We start from the raw sequence: 13363 nt of genomic DNA, 5'->3' as shown, positions 1-13363 counted from the left end.
TTCAATATTCTGTTCCCAGAATTTGTTACTAAATTGACTTGTCACGTAATTGTTTCTGAGATCTAATTAGCATTGAAAATAATAAAACAAAACAGTCGATAGGTCTTGAACCTACATAACTTCATCAGATTCTCGCTTACGAAAGCATACATATTCTAGCTTACATATTCTATTTTTTCTGAGGGCAGAGGCAGAGTTTGCCACTGTTAAATTTTTACTAAAGGCCATGGAATATCGTCACGAAAAATTTTGTCTTTCTGGCATGTTTAGAAGAATTAAGTAAATTATTAGGAGCATTATAGTAAAATGCTATACTAATACATCACAATTTATCTCTAACAATTAAGCTACGTCAAGAGGACGAAATTTTCAATGAAATCTATCCTTAATTTCCATTTCTTAAACCAGCAGCTGACAGGTGTAAAGACAGCAGCTGACTAGTGTTTAATGGACTGGACTTTGATCCAGCTGTTTTTTTGATGTCGTCATACCAACGCATTTTTGGTTTTCCTACTGGGCGTGACTCTCTCCAAGGTCTCCACTCTACCAGCCTCTTGCTCCACGAGCCGTCTTTACGGGCCACATGTCCAGCCCACTCCCACTTCAGTTTCGCCATTCGTCTGGTTACATCAGTGACTTTACTATGTTCCCGAAGCCACTTGTTTGTTTTCCTGTCCCTAAGTCCTGTCCCTAAGTGAGTTTTTTTAACTATTGTGTATTTATTTCTACTCTTTATTTAGATGAGCTGTCAATCAATCTTTTATTGATAAAATATAAGTAAATATTTTACATGTCAATACAATACTTACAGCTAATGGGAACAGCATTTTATTATATTTTGAATGAAATATTATTAATTATCTAGGGTACATCATTAGTTTTGGGTCAAAATTAATTTTATTATATTTTGTAATTATTTCCAGTGGTATCAACGTATGAAGAACCTGTGCGCGGCTGGACTGACAGCGTCTATGGGCCCTCTGGTCTCATGGTTGGAATCGGTTGTGGGGTACGTAGTGCTCCTTTATTACTAGCTCTTTCAAAACCTACCTGTTTTACTCGATTCTTCTTCCTCGCGTTATCCCGGCATTTTTGCCATGGCTCATGGGAGCCTGGGGTCTCCTTTGACAACTAATCCCAAGAATTGACGTAGGCACTACGAAAGCGACTGCCATCGGTCCTTCCAACCCAGAGGGGAAACTAGGCCTTATTGGGATTAGTCCGGTTTCCTCACGATGTTTTCCTTCACCGAAAAGCAACTAGTAAATATCATATATGTTATAATATCTGATATTTCGTGCATAAGTTCCGAAAAACTCATTGGTGCGAGCTGGGGTTTGAACCCGCGACCTCCGGATTGAAAGTCGTACGCTCTTACCGCTAGGCCACCAGCGCTTATCACTTGTCCATGGAGCTTAGTCTTAATTTTTCTTCCATCTACTTTTCTTTGAGACATTTGTTTATTACACGTTGTATAGTAGGTAATATTATCGTCTGATACAGTGACGAATTTACAGTCTTGGTTACCCTAGGCTCGACGCCCTTTAGTAAACACTAGCCACCTCTTTCTCAGCACCCATCTTAAAGACAGCTTAATATCTGGCCGCCCTAGGCCCGGGCCCACTGGGTTTTAGGGCAAATCCGCTACTGATCTGATATTAAGTTGTATGTAACTTCCTGTATTTCAGGTTCTCCGTACAATGTACATGGACACAGATAAGCAGGTCGACCTAGTGCCAGTAGACTATGTAGTTAACTCCCTGCTGGCCGCTACTTGGCACACCGCTAGGAACTTCAGAGAGAAGTAAGAAAAAAATTATATTTTCATTTGTTTATCGAACCAAGTATGAAGTAGGCACTCTGGCCTAACATTGTTCGTAATCTTCAAGGATGAAGATTTAATATCTATTTATTTATTTATTATTAACAATATATTTACCCGGCATTACAGACAAGCCAATACACCGAGAAATTAAACATTGCAGATTACACAGTATGCAAACACATGAACTATATATAAGAGACAATGTAAGTGACATTAAACATAAGTGCTGGACAGCCTGTCATCCATCAACTCGCAGAACTTTAAACATTCACGGCACACAGTCGCCCATCTCCAAGCAAACAAGTCACATTCAGGTGCCGATGTCAGGAGCGCATTGAGCAGCGTCAGCGCACGATAGAGCGGCGAATTCCTATGCGACACCGTGCGCGCCGCCGGCACTGCCAGCAGTGGACGCGCTCGCGGTCTCAAAGGGATTTTTGGCAAGTCCGGGACATACAGCCGTAAAACTCGAGCCACAAGCTCCGGGCAGTCGGACTCACCACGCAGTATACGACAAGCGGTGGTCAGCAGTTTATTGTTGCGCCTTACCTCTAGGGAATTATATCCGAGGCATCCGAGTAAATATTTCGTTGGATACATAAATGGATAATAACCAAATCTTTTTTTAAATAGGAATCTTAGGAATGCCTTTTGGATCTTCTCTAGAAGTAAGGCGCAAGTGGACTCGTACGGGTGCCAGATGATAGACGAGGCCTCAAGCTTACTTCTGACCAATGCGCTGTAAATCATCTTTATGGCTCCAATGTCCCAGAAGTCCTTGACATTGCGGATCACAAAGCCTAGTCTCTTAAAGGAATTATCCGCGAGTGTACGAATATGCTCGTGAAAGCTCAGGCGCTCGTCAAAGGTTACACCAAGATCCTTTACGGAAAAGACCCTGGCGATCACCTCAGTTCCCAGCATGTACTGCTCAAGTAGGGGGGTGGCGGAACGACTAAACGTGCACACAGAGCACTTCAATGTATTAAAAAGCAGCTTATTAGCTATACTCCAGCTAGTAACTGAGGTAATATCCTCTTGAAGAGAGACACAATCCGCTCTACTCTGCACTCCATACACAAGCTTTAAATCATCAGCGTATAACAAACATTGAGCATGCTTGACCACAGATTCCAGGTCATCGATCATAAGTCCAAATAAAAGCGGGCCAAGTATCGAACCCTGACTGACCCCAGACCTGGTATGATACGGAGCCGAGACGAAACTTCCATAACGAACGTACTGCTGACGATCGCGCAAATAACTAGCGAAGAAAGCAAGCAACCTTGGCGAGAAGCCTAAGTCATGTAACTTTCTCATAAGTACGTCGTTATCCACGCGATCGAAAGCTTTCTTGAAATCGAAATACAGAACATCGACCTGGGTGCGTCTATCAAGATGCTCGGAGATAGTGGCCGTCAGAGTTAGCAGGTTGGTGTCAACGGAGCGATTTGCTCTAAAGCCATGTTGAGCATTGCACAAATGTGGTTTCAATTGTGTTGCTAATATTTTATACACTACCGACTCGAATAACTTTGCCAATGTGGGAAGTACAGCTATAGGCCTATAGTTTTCAACATTGGCGGTGTCGCTAGTCTTTGGAATAGGCCTCACTCTTGTTGTCTTCCATAGCTTCGGATAAGTGCCGGTTGAGATTGCCAGGTTGAATAAGAAATGAATGGGAACTTTCAACTGCTCCATACACCCCTTGACGATGTAAGCTGGAAAATTGTCAGGTCCAACAGAACTCACGGCCTTTAACCGTTTTATGCCAGCAACCACCTCCTGTTCAGATATATCAGTAATATTAATACACTGCGAATGATTCCGGCTACAGTCCTGAAGCAAGTTCACATCCAAGAGTGGGATCTCTGGTAGGAAGACGCCAGCAAAAAACCTAGAAAAAGCTACCGCCGCCTCTGCTCCCGCGAATCGCTTTCCCTCAAACATAACTTCACCAGCAAACCCACCCTTCGACTTAAGACTATCAATATGCTGCCATAACGAGCGAGGATTCCTTTTCACAACACTTTGAATTAGATCAATGTAGCTGTCATACGCCAATGCTATTCTATCTATCTATCTATCACCGCACCTCCCGCCAAAGGAGCAAAGCTCATCCTCACTTCTTAGACACAATACCTATACATGGCATACCAAGAATAAGCGGGCATCTCGCTCGTTTCTTCCCAGAACGTGCAGAATGTGGAATGAGTTGCCTCCTGAGGTATTTTCTTTGTGCTACGACATGGGATTCTTCAAGAAGCGGGTATTTAGGGTTCTCAAGGGTCGGCAATGCTTAAGTGGCTCCTGTGATGTTGCTTATGTCCATGGGCGACGATGACTGCTTTCCATCAGGCGGCTCGTCTGCTCGTTTCCTATCACATAAAAATAATAATAATAATAATAAGTTTGTCATCAATCAAACAAGTATCGCTAATATTGAACAAATAAGCAACTGGGTCATATCATACTTCATGCATGCATGGTACTTGCATCGATTCGACTTATGTATATATCATTATTAAACGGTTTTAAAATGATCATCATCATTAACTTAAGAGTTATTCTCTTGTCGGTGGAGTATCTTTCAGCTTTCCCTATCCCGCGCCAGCTCTTTGACTTTTTGATACGACTGCACGACCCCTACTTTTTCTTTTACTTGATCTAAAAAACTGATATTAAAATGATATTATATTTCATTTTATTCCAGCCAAACATCAGACATCCCAATCTACAATTTCGTGTCGGGCGCGCAGAATCCACTGAAATGGAGCGCCTTCATCGATATGAACCAGAAGTATGGGATCGAGAAACCCACCACTAAGGCCGTTTGGTTGGTTACATTTTTGCTATTTATGGTGCCATTTCAGTATCTTTTATCTTTCTGGTTCCTGTATAAAACAAACTCGCTTTCTGCTGTCTGTCTGTCTGTGTCTGTGTGTATGTATGTTAAAACTACGCAACGGATTTTGATGCGGTTTTTTTTAATAGATGCGTTGCACCCGTGCGAAGCCAGGGCGGGTCGCTAGTTAAGTATAATTTCACTTATCTATTTATATTAGAGTGCTCACTGTTACCAAAAAATCTATTATTTTCTTAGTCTACATCTAGCGTCAAGTATCGGAACTCTCAGTACTGCTACACGACAATAGATGTCGCGGCAAACGGAAAGTGTAATGCTCAACGATTTTCAGCTAATATTATAACCGGATTAACCGGAACTCTATTTTCAACTCCTACTTCTGCTAGTTATAAATTGTTATATATTAGTTATAAATTGTTCAGCAATCCACTTTTCGTCAGTCGCGACGCATGTGACATCTAGTGTCGAGTGTGCGTCATGTCATAACGTTTATCTTCAGGTACTACGGGCTGACACCAACCAGTAACTACCTGGTGTTTCTAGTCCTCAATTTCTTCTTGCATTTCTTGCCCGCCGTCCTCGTGGATGGCTACTTTGCGCTAGTCGGACGAAAACGAGTGTAAGTATATCCATAATTCTACATGTGTGTAATTTTCAACCAAAAGGGTACTTATTGTCGCTTGTCAGTAAGGCGCTATTTCCATATAGCTTCCCGACAATGTTACCTTTTTTAAATTAAAGCAAATTTCAATTACGTAGCTACTCTCAAGTATTTTTAGATACATGCATGTACAGTCGCCATCAGATATATCGGAGCTGCCAAGGTGCCCAAAAAAAGCGTGTTTAGATATTTGTGAGCACCTTAGCCGCTCCGATATATCTAATGTCGACTGTACATGTCATCATCATCATCATAACTTAAGAGCTTTGCTCTTGTCAGTGGAGTAATTGCCAATCCTTTCTTTCCTGAGCCAGTCTTTTCATTTGCTCGTACGATGCATTCTCTTTTGCTTGGCTATGTACAGAGTCAGCTGCAGAGAGAGGTGACCCCCCATGCAAACAAATTTCTGTGCAGGGGTGGTCAATGTCACTCAATAGGTATCAAAGGGAAAATAAAATAGGTATTCAACGAAGAGTTGATCTCTCTAGACGACGCCGTGTGCCTCATTTACGGTTGTAGACGGTCCTTATTCTCGAACGCAAACTGCGAATGGACTCTCCGAGTGCTTTTACAAGCGCAAAACTAAGACGAAAGCATAAAGAAGGCATTTTATGCATGTATATTATAAAAAAATATTCAGATCACTAGGTACGGTTTTACTCACTATTACTTTTAGTCGCTTATCGCTTTTGGCGACATGATTTGGACTCTTCGGGAGTCCTTCCTCAAGCACGAGTGTCCGCGGCGGCTCTACTCCGTGCCTGAGGAAGGACTCCCGAAGAGTCCGAAACATATCGCCAAAAGAGACTAAAAATAATAGTGAAACCGTAGTGATCTTAAATATTTCGAAATATGTCTCACGATAGTTTAATTTCATGTATATTATAGTACAGCGCCATCTAATTTTGTGTCAACATACTGTACTTTAACATCCATAAAGTTATGGTAATTTTAAAATGCTCTTCTACAATATGCTATTCTTTACAGAATGCTAAAATTTTACAACAAAGTGATGAAACTGGCCAGAATCCTGTTCTACTTCACAATGCAAGAGTGGCACTTCTCCGACCGCGGCGTGCGGGCCATATGGGGCAGTTTAGACCCCCAGGACCGCGTGGTGTTCCCTTTCAATATGTCCGAAATGTCTTGGGATTATCACGCGGAGACATTTATTGTTGGTGAGTAAAATTAGTAAGATTTATATGTAGCGCTTTAGGTGTCTGGGCCAAATGAGGCAGTTTAGACCCCTCGGACCGTGTGGTCTTCACTTTCAATATGTCCGAAATGTCTTGGGATTATCACGCCGAGACATTTATTGTCGGTGAGTAAAATTAGTAAGACATAAAGAAGCGCTACAACCCTTTAGGTAAGTGTCTAGGCCATATGGGGTCATTTAAACCCCGTAGACCGTTCCATTTCAACATATACATCGGATATTTCTTGGGATTTTACATCATTGTTGGTGAGCATGATAAAAGTTTGTGTTTTATGGGGTAATTTAGACCCCTCAGACTGCGAGATTCTTCCCTTTCAACAACTGCAAGTTGGTCTAATATGCTTCTCAGATAGATTTCCGTACATTAACCCGGTTGTTGCTATCTCTATTGCACGCGCATAATTATATTGCTGTCATACTCGCACAATGACATTGACAACCGGCATCATGAGCGGGACCTACCTATAATTATGCGCGTGCAATAGAGATAGCAACAACCGGGTTAATACGAAAATCTATCCGAAAAGCGTCTCTGCTTTAAACATTATTTTTAACTTTCTATAGCCCGAAATGACAGCTCGATTGCATATCAATTGCTGATGGTATTTTTTTACAGGTCTTCGCGTATACTTAGTCAAAGACGACCTCTCAACTTTGCCAGAGGCCAAGAAAAAGTGGGACAGGTGATCTTAACTTCTTTACTTTAATTTGCGCGCCATCTGTTGTACAGATGGAAAAATTTAAACAAGGCCACTTTTCCCTTGCAGACTCTACTACCTCCACCAGTTCGTGAAGCTAGTTTTCTTTGGTCTGCTGCTGAACTTCGCATACCTCGCGTTACGGTCTGTCTCAAGAGTGGTGCTAGGGTAGATAGATAATTCCGTGGCCCTAGTGAATAAGGGTACAAGTCGCTGGCCCAATATTACAGGGTTCTATGCTTCACTTCTATCGAACTGAAATTTTTAACTTTATCATAGTGACATTAAGTCGAATTTCAACTATCTTGAAAATGTAACACAGAACCCTGTAATAGTGGGCCAGTGAAGTCCCGGGCAGCGTAGTTCTAAAAGGGCGTAAGTTCCACGTAACACTTATGCCCTTTTACACATAAGCCAGGCGTGGCTCACTCCGCGATTTCGTCGCGTCGCTACAAGTGCATGCGGCCCACACCAATTTTGGTGTCTAGCCATAGTGGTTGCCGCGCACCGCTACGGAAAGGACGCCTGCTCGCGCTTGCGCCACCTAGCGGTCATATCTGCCGTAATAGAAGCGTTTTGTTAGAGTGAAACTTCTGTACCTAATACCTACTATTATTTATTCTGTGCCTAATAAGCTGCGCGAGGGGGTCCCTTTGTTTGACATAATTATTGAAAGTCATAATGTAATGATTGTCATATCATTAGTCAATGATTCTAAAACCGTTAACTTTTCAGGATTTTCCTCAGGTTAGGTTTGTTTTATGGCAATCCTGAAATGAGTGAACAGTTACGCGTTTCTGAGAAAAATCAAATTATGACTAACGAAAGTGGACAAACGATACATTATGACTTAAAACTATATGGGAAACAATAGAGACCCCTGCGCGAAACTTGTACCCTTTTTCACTAGGGCCAAAAAAGAGAATTAAGAAGACATAGAGTGCTCACTAAGTATATCGGTTTTGTTCTGTGTGGACCCGCCTAATGCCGAAAATCCGACTATCGGGTATTTTATGGTTTCGTTCCCAGAAAAGTTACGCGTTTCTGAGAAAAACCAAATTATGACTAACGAAAATGTGGACAAACAATATATTATGACTTAAAACTTTATGGGAACCAATAGAGACCCTAAATAACCACACAAGCTTAAACCCTAAAGTCCGTGATCGTAAATTAACAATATATTTAAGAATCGATTTGTGTTTATATGTATTTAGGTACTTTTTTCATGAAGTGTGTAAGTTATATTTTTAGTATGACCTCTTTAAAAATATCCGTCCAAAAACAAATGAGATTAAAAAAGTAGAAATGATCGTATTTTTTTAAATGTTTTTTTTTTGTTACATATTAATGTGATATTACAACATAGATCTGAAACCTTTACATTCAGATATTTAATCCATCGTAGTATCATTATTTATATATCAGATTATGTATATTAATATATCAGATTTAGAACATGACATTATACTTAATTTTTTAGCAAATACCTTTTTTGTACAAGTTTTTAAAATGGAACGTTGATTGATTTGCTCAAATAATTTTAAGTTAAATAAAAAAATTTTTTGCAATCGTGTTTCATTTTGTTCTTGAATTTGTTTTAGTGTGTAAGTAATTATTGTAATTAATAAAAAACATAAAAAGAAGCGATTTATATTTATTACAACACAACATATATTTATAAAACCACTATATACAAACAAGATAATTAGGCTTATTTTGTACAATTCTATATCATATATTACCTATATATCAATACAATACAAAACCAATAACTAATGTCTAGTTTAATGTCAACTGTTGCAACATTGCCTACCATGCAAAACATTGCCTGGCCTGAAAAAACAGTGATTGTCAAATAGCTGTGTATGTCGTATCGGTCACTCTCCATCTCTACCCATTAAATTAAATTAAATATACTCGTAGATAGCGATTTGGTAGACTACCACCGTTTTTCACGCCAGGCAATATTTAACCAGCCATTTATTTTTTATTTAGCCAGGAAATAAAAGCTTTTTATTTTTATTTGGCTCGGTTAGGCAATGTTGAAGCAGTTGACGGAATATAAAGAAAACTATTTTTTATATTTTAAATAAGTTTAAAAAAAAATTAACAAATAAACGGAAGGAAATTATTCGGCCAAAATTGTATTAATACGAATAATCCATTTTTACAGACCCTTTTTTAGGTCTTTAGACTTTAGAAATTACTTATTTAAAATGACAATCATAATTGAGCGAAAACTTTTACGGTTATAATAACTTGCAATATATTAAACAATATTATGCGAAGGCTTATAATTTTTCATGAAATGTGTATACAATATTCTGATAGATATATTTAAATAAATAAGTCATTTTGGAATAGAATTAGGCCACAATATTTTAATAAGAATTATGCAAATGGTGTTGGCAATTGTCAAAGGTTTGTATAGCACCGCGAGATAGACTACCCGTCTTTTTCTAACTATGTTAATAAAAGAGGGACGGGAAGTATATCTCGCCGCGAGATACTGTCGCGCCGCTATAATAATCATGTGCTAGGCCTACTGTTTCTGGTTTGTTTCTGTGAGACTTGCAATTCTAAAATTCCAAAAAAACATGAATTTGACACTTTTCGTAGGACTGACAGGAAAACCTATGCTGGCGCTATTTGTAAAATACTTAACCCCATTGAGAAATAGTGCAAAGACACGGATTTAAATGTCGAATTAGACCACATTTACAAAGGAAGGATTTTTTACAGTATTTTTTTACTAAATAGTCCTTGAGGTCCCAGTGACTAAAGGATAGTTTCAGAAAATTCTACATTAAGGTGTTCCTAATCCTAATCTTTGATCAATTTCAATGTTTCCAAGAAATTTCACAATTTTGGAATAATTCCGACGTATGACTATTTTCTGTACCGTCAACTTCCTCAACATTGCCTACCTTTGCCAACATTGCTTGGCTTAAACAACTGTCTATATCTAATTACTAACAATAGGAGAATAGCGACCATTATTAGGAATGGGGTTCGCAACTCTCAAAGATTTGTTTTCCCCTTTCTCTTTGATTTGGCTTAAAGGGCCATAAAAAAAAACAAGGATTTGATACAATTCTGAAATTGACAGGGTAAGCTATGCTGGCGCCATCTACAAAATACTTCGACCAACCCCATTACACAAAGACAACTGATTTGTAAAGAATCGAATCGCCATTTTTTAACCTGATTTTGGCTCTATTACACTAGGGTAATAGAGCCAAACCTACCATTACCCTAGGGTAATTAGAGCGGTAGGACTGTGTGGGGGGATGGTAGCCTGGGGAAAATTCAGGACCCTTCCGCATCACACGAGACGGTTTTGGTACGCTGGAATACTCCTAAAGAGTTTTCGCTCCAGCGCAAATCGCCGTTTTTAGGGTTCCGTACCCAAAGGGTAAAAACGGGACCCTATTACTAAGGCTCCGCTGTCCGTCTGTCACCAGGCTGTATCTCATGAACCGTTATAGCTAGACAGTTGAAATTTTCACAGATGATGTATTTCTGTTGCCGCTATAACAAATACTAAAAAGTACGGAACCCTCGGTGCGCGAGTCCGACTCGCACTTGGCCGGTTTTTTTAGGCAATGTTGGGCATGGTAGTGGCAGTGTTGACAGTATTACAAATCAAAATATAGACGAAATACGATCCAAAAATCATAAATTCACCTCTCGCTCTTGTACTTATCGAGCAACAGAGACGAAAATCTCTCTTCTGTCAAATTTTGAAAACTAATTGGAGATTAGCAACAAGATAACATACTTACATATATAAGTCAATAGATATTGTATTGCCGTTATATAATACTAGCTTTCGCCCGCGACTTCATCTGCGTGGACTTAGTAACGGCACTTAAAGTAAGTATAGCGCCTGGAAAAATTCTCATAGCAATTATTCAATTTGAGCATATTATATATAAGGTAAGGTAAGATAGGATAAGAGAAGAGAAGATAAGAGAAGAGAATAGAATAGAAGAGAATATAAGATAAGAGAAGAGAAGAGAAATTTTTGGGGTCTCCGGGACTCAAACTACCTCCATACCCAATTTCATGTAAATCGGTTTAGTGCTTATTGATTCCCCATACAAATTTCCACCCCCCTTTTCACCCCCTAAAGGGCGATTTCTGTAATAATCACCACCCTATGACCTTCCCCGGGACTCGAACTATCTCTACGTCAAATTTCAACCCAATCGGTTCAGCGGTTTAAGAGTGAAGAGGCAACACACAGACAGACAGACAGACTTTCGCATTTATAATATTAGTATGGATTTGAAGGAACTTATGGATACTTATCCTAATACTATTTACCTTAATTTTTTAAATTGTTCTAAAGTATGCACATTCTATTAAAAGGGTACATTTTGAATAAATATTCCACAATATGTATTCAATATGTACTCATTTTATAGCTTTTGACTATCTAAAAGATAATTACTAAATTAAAAATATAAAACAACAATCTTGACTAAAATTTTAAGCTACCCTGAAGTAAAAATATGAAATTCACTTAATATACCAAATGTTCACAAATAAAAATGCATTGGAATAAAGGAGCGTATTTTTTGAAGTTAGTTACAATAAAGAAGTTTGTCAAGCATTTTTTTGAAGTTACATGTATAAGGTGCGTCCCGGATGCGAGATGTTAAAATAACTGATGTTATAATAATTTAACTGTATTTAGAATAAATTATTTACCACCATGCATGAAATAAAGCACCAGTAGGCCGAGCACATGATTGACGCGACAGTATCTCGCCGCGAGATAGACTACCCGTCTTTTACTAACTGTATGAATTAAAGGGGGACGGGTAGTCTACGTCGCGGCGAGATACTCTCGCGCCAATCATGTGCTAGCCCGGCAGATAATTAGCCTCATGCATGAAGTTTATATTTGAACGAAATATGTTTTATTCGGATGTTTGTTACCGTTATATCATGTTACAAATGCATTTCCGTTTTTAAATTACCATTTAATTACTTAAAATTATAAATAAAAAGTACAAAAATTTGCCCGCGAAAAGATAGTGAGCGAAACGCTCGAAACGCCACGTGACGTCACGCGTTCGACAGATTAGTGTCATTAGTAGCAAACGTCAGTTGGGCCGCCCAACGTGTGACGTCATCACGCTCTGTCGAATTCGCGCCAAAAATTATGAGCGTTTCAACCGCTCAAAAACTTTCAACATTTTAAATATTTTTTAATAAAATAATGTTAAGATTTACAAAAGTATTTTTATCATTTCCGGTGTTCCAACGATATAAATTATGAATCCAAAAATAAAAATAAATTCATGCATGGAGCTAATTATTAGAAAAATATAGCAGTTATTTTTAAACATAAGTTCTATATAATAAATCGGATAGAGATATAAAAAGTAGATGACTTGACCGTGCCGTCATTGTGTAATGTTTTATATAAATTCCATATTAGCAAATCGTCTTACCAGTTCTAAAAAAGAAACTGATTAGACTAGTAGGAGAATACCCTATTAAAACACCAATTGGACTAACCCTTCGACATCTCCCGGTGCAATATGGAGATGTTAATTAGCTAGCCATACACGCACGGATTTGCCCGTCGGATCTGCCTGAAAGATGTGTCTGGCGGACACATCCGTCAATGTGTGGCGAGAAATAGACACAGATGGGCAGCGGACGGGCATCCGACGGACAAATCTGTGTCTATTTTTCGCCACACATTGACGGATGTGTCCGCCAGACACATCTTTCAGGCAGATCCGACGGGCAAATCCGTGCGTGTAAGGCTAGCTATTGTTTAAAGTATCGATCGTGTCACAAGACCCACTCTGTATAAGCTACTAATTAGTGCTTACTATCTTAAATGTACGTATTTCTTCTAAAATTTGGCATATCAGTTACAAATCGTATATGTATGGTATGTATAAATATAGATGTTATTATTATTTTTACAATAAAAAAAAAGGTTTTTACTATTAATTCTTATAATCAAATTCAAACGGCGAAACACTTAAAGATATATTTGGGGCATTTTCTATGAAAAGGGACCTTATTGTCGTTTATAATGGCGTAAGCGCCATCGACAATAAGGTCC

General features: G+C 38.9%; 1 protein-coding gene across 2 annotated transcripts in view; it reads left to right on the top strand.

Annotated features, from left to right (window-relative positions):
- Positions 1-7490, top strand: part of LOC134753506 (fatty acyl-CoA reductase wat-like) — a 53289-nt gene extending 45799 nt beyond the window's left edge. For both annotated transcript variants that reach the window (XM_063689401.1, XM_063689402.1), the window contains 7 exons: positions 924-1009; positions 1689-1804; positions 4539-4661; positions 5191-5310; positions 6340-6530; positions 7185-7251; positions 7336-7490. In XM_063689401.1, the coding sequence (XP_063545471.1) occupies positions 924-1009; positions 1689-1804; positions 4539-4661; positions 5191-5310; positions 6340-6530; positions 7185-7251; positions 7336-7438 (806 nt within the window). In that variant the 3' untranslated portion in view covers positions 7439-7490. The remainder of the gene's footprint in view (positions 1-923; positions 1010-1688; positions 1805-4538; positions 4662-5190; positions 5311-6339; positions 6531-7184; positions 7252-7335) is intronic.
- The last annotated feature ends 5873 nt before the right edge of the window (positions 7491-13363 follow it).

The sequence above is a fragment of the Cydia strobilella genome, chromosome 27 (assembly GCF_947568885.1).
Source record: "Cydia strobilella chromosome 27, ilCydStro3.1, whole genome shotgun sequence".
NCBI classification, from domain to species: Eukaryota; Metazoa; Arthropoda; class Insecta; order Lepidoptera; family Tortricidae; genus Cydia; species Cydia strobilella.
This window is presented reverse-complemented; position numbering and strand designations above follow the sequence as displayed.